The sequence below is a fragment of the Leptopilina boulardi genome, unplaced genomic scaffold, assembly GCF_019393585.1.
Source record: "Leptopilina boulardi isolate dan_hultmark-lab unplaced genomic scaffold, ZJU_Lbou_2.1 LbouV2_322, whole genome shotgun sequence".
Lineage (NCBI taxonomy): Eukaryota > Metazoa > Arthropoda > Insecta > Hymenoptera > Figitidae > Leptopilina > Leptopilina boulardi.
This window is the reverse complement of record NW_026137888.1, coordinates 50,256-57,528: the sequence shown is the minus strand read 5'-3', so window position 1 is coordinate 57,528 and position 7,273 is coordinate 50,256. Positions and strand designations below refer to the sequence as shown.

Here is a 7,273-nt window from a genome sequence, read left to right as displayed (position 1 = left end):
AGCTTCAAAATTAAAGTGGACGGAAATTGGGTCTCAGTTGGACGGAAACACAGAAAATTAAAAGGCATTAAAATAAACTGCAACGCTTATTATTTTAATCCAATTTTGCTTATTTTAATCCATTTTGGTATTAAAATAAGCAAAATTCGATTAAATTAATAAGCGTTGATTTTAGGGTGTTTTCGACGTAACCTCTGAGGATCCTCAGTGAGCATTCAGTGGTGCTCAATTGATTTGAAATGTAATTTTTCACCGTTTTCCAAATAAGTTATTTTGATTGGCGCAGAGTTTGAAGTTTGCGACAACACGTGAAACGTATCTTAGGTTTTAAAAAAATTTACCGGAACGCCATTTTTTTGTATGAAATTTCTAGTGAAAGTTTGGAAAAATTTCTGACCGAAAATGGAAAAATGACCTAAGGATCATCGGCCTAAAATGGTTGAGCATAATTCCTGAGGATGACGTCATAAAAATGGCGAGATGTACGTACGGAATAATTTGTTTACATATTTGAAGTGACACTTTTAGTGATTGTTTTTATTTTTTTAAATTAATTAATATTTAATTAATTGATGTTTTTTAATGACAATTCATTTTTATTTGAAGAGATTTTTTTTTAAAAATGGAAATAGTAGTAGTTAGTTCTTCTGCATATATATTTTTGCGTAGTTTTCTTTATAAAGAAAAAGTATAATTTATGAAACATTTTTAATTAAAAATGTTAAGATTTGAATTATGAACAATTAAAAATTGTATTTAAATCAAAATGGATTTTTTTTTATTTGCACACAAATTTTAAAAATTAAAGAAACAAGATTTGAGCATCACTGAATGCTCACTAAGGATCCTCAGAGGTTACGCCCAAAACACCCTTAATACCTTATAATGTTCTGTGAACTGAGCCACCCATAGTAGGTTAAAATATTTTCAAATTAAAATTATTGAAAATTAATTATTTAATTTGTTGTTTAATATATTTCAATCCTATTAAATTATTTGAATTCTCCCGCCACTTATAAACAAACGGAAATAAAAAATATAGCGTTTCCGGTCTTCTAATAAAATCACGATGGGATTATAATTAATAATATAAATTTTAAATAATAATAGCTTGTAAATAAGTTACATATATAAAATTTAAGTCGTTTCTGTTCAATAAAAAATTTATTATGATTGAAAAATTTTGCACCATTCCCAGTGGGCAAAAAACCATGTTCGTTTTAAAAACGTTTTTAGAACTTTCATGACTGTTAAATAATGTTCTAGAACATTATTTGAACATCTATGTTCTTAAAATGTTTTAGAACATTATTTGGACAGACATGAAACGTTCTAAAAACGTTTTTAAAACGAACATGGTTTTTTGCCCACTGGGTTAACTTTTAAGGTAATTAAATTATGTGAAACTTTTTTTTATATTAACTAAAACTTGATAAAATATTTCATTGTTAAAGAATTAAAACATAATTAGTTGTTCAATTGTCTCATTTTCCCGCTATTTCATTAATGAACTTGTACATGTTCAAGTAATGTTCTTAAACAAGTTCAGCATCTGGAATTGAGACATGTTCTTGTATCAGAACTTGTACAAGATCCTGGACAAGAAAATAGACTTGTACAAGAAAATGTACATGTTCTTGTACATATTTTTGTGCTGGTTTCATGTACATTTTCTTATACCAGATGTGGAACATGTTCTTGTACATGTTCTTTTTTTTTTAAATTAAAAATTAAAAACTATAAAGGCTGCGCAGTAGCTTTCTTAAGCCTTTACATCTGCGCAATGATTCTTCCCAGTGGGCACACTAGTTCAAAGACGTACTAAGGATGTCTTTTTGTGGACGTCTTTTCGACTTGTGACAAAAGACGTCTTTGAGACGACTTAAAGGCGTCCAATAAATGTTCTATGTCTTGACCGTTTGATTTCTTTAAGATTTCTTAAAGACGTCTTTTTTCAAATTTTGAAAATAGAAAAATTTTCATAAATATATAATGTTATTTTCTAAGTTAAACGTGGACTTAGAAACTGTTAAAGATTAAAGTTATTGGAATTTTTCTAAATGAAAATTCATTTCATTGAGAAGTGACATCCTAAGCTTTGTAGAGGTTTATATCTAGCTTCAACGGCTGAGGTGCTTAAGGCGCAATGCTTCAAGCCCAAGATGTCCGAGTTCGATCTCAGTTTCATAGACATTTTTTCATTAATTCTGTATAATTTTAAAAATATAAAATAAAACTTAAAATAAATTTAATACAATATTAATGTATTTTAGCTTAGAAAATATTGTGAAAAAATGTCTATTTAAGAAGATTTGAAGAGATGTGAAAAGGACGTCTTTTGGACATCCTTTTCAATGTCTTTTAGACATTTTTCGAACATCTTTTAGACCAGACACAGAACCTTTTGAATACGTCTTTTAGTTATCTTTATGATGACTCCGAGACTTTACTATCATTGTCCCCGGATGTGTGGGGACAAGATGAGACGTCTTTTAGACGTTTTTAAGACGTCTCTTTACCCACTGGGTCAGCATCCATAAATGAAGCATCTTAACAATTATAACTTATTAAAATATTTCAAATTTTTTTCAAAAACATATTTAAACAAATGTTTTTGTACAAGCACATAAACGTGTTCATGTAAAAGTACTTGTACATGAAACCTGTACAAGAACATGTACATTTTCTTTTACAAGTATATTTTCTTGTAGGATCTTGTACTTGAACAGTGCCGGTCTTAGGGGGGCGCAAGGTCGGGCGCCGCCCAAGGGCGCCTAGTAATTTGGGGCGCCCAAAAAAGTTGCTTATATGTATATTTTGACTTAAATAAATTTTTTTCAATAACTTAAAAATAACTTTCCGAAATTTTAATTTAAATATTTTAGGATTATTAAAAATATATATCTTATTTATTATATAAAAAAGCAATATCGTCTATTGTGAACTCAACCTGACAATAAGTAACTAAGGGTGCGGTCACAGCATTGAAATAGTTCGATATATCGAACTTTTGCAGAACATGATCGGTTGGATCTAATAGTAAGATAAGTATTCCGTTAGATCCAACGAATCAAGTTATGCAAAAGTTCGATATATCGAACTATTTTAAATGCTGTGACCGCACCCTAACGTTAGTCCCAGAGTTGCACACAGACACGTTATTGCCCAACGCTGATATGAAATATATTACGCACCCATCCCTGATTATTTATCAATAGGTAGCAAATAATAGATTCAAGTATTTTCAGTGATATAAACATCACAATTATTGCTTTTTATAAATTTATGGTTAATTTGTAGAATTAAATAACTAAACCAAGGAAAGTTTTAAAGTGAAACAAATGCACATGCTGATAAAAAATTGTATTCAAAAAGTTAAGAAGGAAATAAGAATGAACATAAAGTTTCTAACCTATAAATTCCAGTTCCCTAACTGAAATTATTCACTGGTAAGATCTTTATCGAGAAAATGTATATTTATGTTTGTGTTTTGTCTTTGTTGTAAAACTTTTTATTTTGTTTATGCTTAATATTTGTAAAAAATAACGATTATGCATGATATGCAATTATATATTTAAATCTTAGTATTATTCGTGTTTTATATTTATTTACATATATTATATTAACAGAAATATTTCACACTGTCACACTGGTATAAAAACTCCTCAATAGCAAAAAAAATTGAGTTGAAAGAAATGAGGAATTATTTTGTTGTTCAAAGGGTCGAGTCGGCCACTCTAGAAATAGTTTATAATAATAATTTTTTATTTTTTTACGTACAGGATATTCGCAATAATTTTGATTTAATAAATTAGCAAGATGTCAAGTGATAAAAAGAAACCGTCTGGTTTTGAATTTAGAAAACGAAAAGCGGAGAAAATTCAGCAATTAGAACATGATAAAAAGTTTATGGATATTAAAAAATATATAATTCAAAAAGGAAAAGACGTAATCCCTGAAGACTGTATAAAAGTTCCTTCTGAATCAAGTATTTCCGAAAGTGTTTCCACGGAATTAGTGAATGACATACATGAAATTGAAAATAAAGAAATAGATTTAAATAGTGTACAAGATACGAAAAACGAGGATATTATTGACAATTCACAAGAGATTTTACAGTTGTCTGATTGTGGAAATTGGCCTACCATTCGAAATAATAGTCTTATCGATGAGTTGATTAAAGGAGGTCCAAATCAAATTAAAATTGACAATTACCCTCAAAATGGAGAAGGTCGACATTTTTCAAACTCATATTATACTAGAAAACTTTCAAATGGCGAAGTACTTTGCAGACGATGGTTAGTGTACTCTCTTTCGCGAGATTGCGTATTTTGCTTTTGCTGTCGACTTTTTGACAACAAATCTATTTCAAAATTCGTTGGTGATGGATTCAATAAATGGAAAAATTTATCAGAATATCTTTCAATTCATGAGAACAGTCTTTCTCATAAAAAAGCTTACCGAATGTGGATAGAAACAGAGATGAGGCTAAAAACAGGAGAAACTATCGATAAAAAGGAATTAAAAATGATTAAAAAAGAGAGTTTGCGATGGCAAAGTGTTTTGTTTCGGCTGTTGAATATTGTTTTATATTTAGGTGTAAATAATATGGCTTTCCGAGGTAATTCAGATAAACTTTTTACGCCTAATAATGGTAAATTTCTGGGATTAGTGCAAACGATTGCAAAGTTTGATCCTGTCATGGAAAATCATTTGAATCTTGCTGTGGATGGCAAAATTGTTGATCATTATTGTGGGCCAAAGATACAAAATGAATTAATAGATTTAATTGCTGAAAATGTAAATGTTGTAATTAAAAATAATGCTCTATCAGCCAAATATTATTCAATCATTGCTGATTGTACGCCAGACGTTTCGCGAAAAGAACAACTTTCCCTTACTATTAGATTTGTAGATGTAACTGTCGATACGGTAGAAATAAAAAAACATTTTGTGGGATTTATTAATGTCAATGATACGACTGGTGCAGGTCTTACTGAATCAATACTTCAAATGTTGGAGACATTCGGACTTTAACTGGAAAACTGCAGAGGTCAAGCATATGATAACGGATCTAATATGAAAGGAAAAATTGTTGGCGTGCAAAGAAGAATATTAGATGAAAATCCGTTGGCTGATTTTGTATCTTGTGGATCCCATAATTTAAACCTCGTAATTTCTGATGCTGCACAATCTTCAGTCAAGTCAGTAACTCTTTTCGGTGTACTTCAGAGATTGTTCACATTATTCTCTGCTTCAGTCAATCGGTGGAAAATTTTGACTGATCACGTTGAACTATACACGTTAAAAAAACTATCTGACACACATTGGGAAGCTAAAATCAGTAGTGTGAAAGCAGTTCGATACCAAATCGGTGGAATTCATGACGCTTTAGTGGCTTTATCTGAAATTCCAGGTGGCGATAGTCATACAGCACATGAAGCTATTACTTTAGCCGAACAATTAAAAGACTTTAGCTTTCTTGTCTCACTGATTGTGTGGTATGATATTCTTTTCCAAATAAACATAGTCAGTAAATCGCTTCAAGCAAAGGATATGGACATCACCGAATGCGTAGAAATGTTAAAGAACTACTGCAACTTTTTAGAAGACTATAGAAAAGAAGGTTTTAAAAAGGCCATTGTTACAGCAAGAGAACTAGCAGATGAGCTTGAAATTGAACCAATTTTTAAAGAAATAAAAAGGGTACGACGTGTTAAGCGGATCTTTGATGAAAAAAACAAAGACGAACCAATCACTTGCCCAGAGAAAAAATTAGAAGTTGAATTTTTTAACCCCTTGTTGGATACAGTTTTATCATCAATAAAAGAGAGATTTCAACATCTTAATGAATTTTCAAAAATTTGGGGTTTTTTGTATAATGTTGATAATCTGCCAGATCGAGACGAACTTTTAGAAATGTGTAACAGTCTTCAAATTAAATTAACAATAAATTCAAAATCAGATATTGAAGGTGGACAACTTTGTGATGAATTGTTGAGTGTCAAAGGATTTCTTGTCGATAAATCTAAAGTCAAAATTACTCCACTAATCGTATTAAACTTCATAAAAAAACATGATTTGCAAGATTTGTATCCAAATATATGGATAGCCATGCGTATTTTATTAACAATACCGGTAACTGTAGCAAGTGGTGAACGCAGTTTCTCGAAATTAAAGTTAATTAAAACGTACCTAAGATTGACAATGTCACAGAATAAACATTCAAATTTAGCAACTTTATCTATTGAACACGATATCGCCGAAAATCTAGATACCTCTGTTCTAATTCAAACTTTCGCTGAGAAAAAGGCTCGAAAAGTTGATTTTAGGAATTAAACTGAGTTAAATATTTTTATAAATTTTCCATTTCTGTTTAAACATTCGTCGTAATGTAAATTTTTACATAAAAATTAATTTGTACTGTGAGGTTTAATCTTTGAATCTTACTTAATATTATCCATATGCTTTTTAAATAGAATTCTTACAAAAATACATAAGTGCTTTTATTAATTTCTCATTTTGAAATACAATAGGAAATTAATCATTGACAAAAGCTTCTAAATCCCATAAGAAATAGCAAATGATTCGTTAAAATTTATACTGAAAATAATTGTCAAATCATTATCAAATATATACACTAATGGCTAAATTTTGGACTATTAATAACAAAAAATATTGGTTCACTTTTCTGAATTTCCTTTCCATACGAGGGGCGCCTGGAAAAATTTGCCCAAGGGCGCAAGGAAGGCTAGGGCCGGCACTGTGTACTTGTACTTGGCTTTTGCACCTATTCTATAGAACCAATTTATTTTAAAATAAAATTTATTAAAATCTATTGAAACTTTTACATATATTATCTCACATGTATTAAGGGGACTTTCTGGTTTAGAATTGACAAAAAAGGAAGGTTTTAAAACTTTTATTGTAAGAACAGTATTAGAGAAATTGTAAAAACTATTTTTGGACATTGTAGCACATTGCGTAGAAAAAATTTAAAAAATATGTTTGAGTGTATTTAGTTCAATTTCATAGCTGTAGGTGGCGTCTTCCAAAAGATACCTTTTTTTGGTACGTTAGATTCCGGGCAACCTGTAATACATAAATTCAAGTTCCAAACGGGAATCTCTTCATAAGGATTTATTCTTGTGCCTAAACCTCAAAAACGATTTTTTTTAAAGGTTTTTTTATTTTTTATGTACATTTTTCTCAAAAACTCGCAAAAACGCCGTGTTTTTGGGTCAATTTACCTCCATATAAAAACACAGGGGGT

General features: G+C 30.0%; 1 protein-coding gene across 1 annotated transcript; it reads left to right on the top strand.

Moving 5' to 3' along the window:
• Window positions 1-4,608: 4,608 nt before the first annotated feature.
• On the top strand, window positions 4,609-6,339 carry LOC127284287 (52 kDa repressor of the inhibitor of the protein kinase-like). Its single transcript, XM_051309675.1, has 2 exons — window positions 4,609-4,755; window positions 5,260-6,339. The coding sequence occupies exons 1-2, from the start codon at window positions 4,609-4,611 to the stop codon at window positions 6,337-6,339; spliced, it is 1,227 nt and encodes a 408-aa protein (XP_051165632.1).
• Window positions 6,340-7,273: the final 934 nt, after the last annotated feature.

What these genes read in the sequence shown, in the direction of transcription:
- LOC127284287 (XM_051309675.1), top strand. Translation starts at nt 4,609, where the DNA reads ATGGCTTTCCGAGGTAATTCAGATAAACTTTTTACGCCTAATAATGGT. An exon ending in AAATTGTTGATCATTATTGT is followed by an intron (nt 4,756 to 5,259) that starts GGGCCAAAGATA and finishes TTCTCTGCTTCA; the next exon opens with GTCAATCGGTGGAAAATTTT.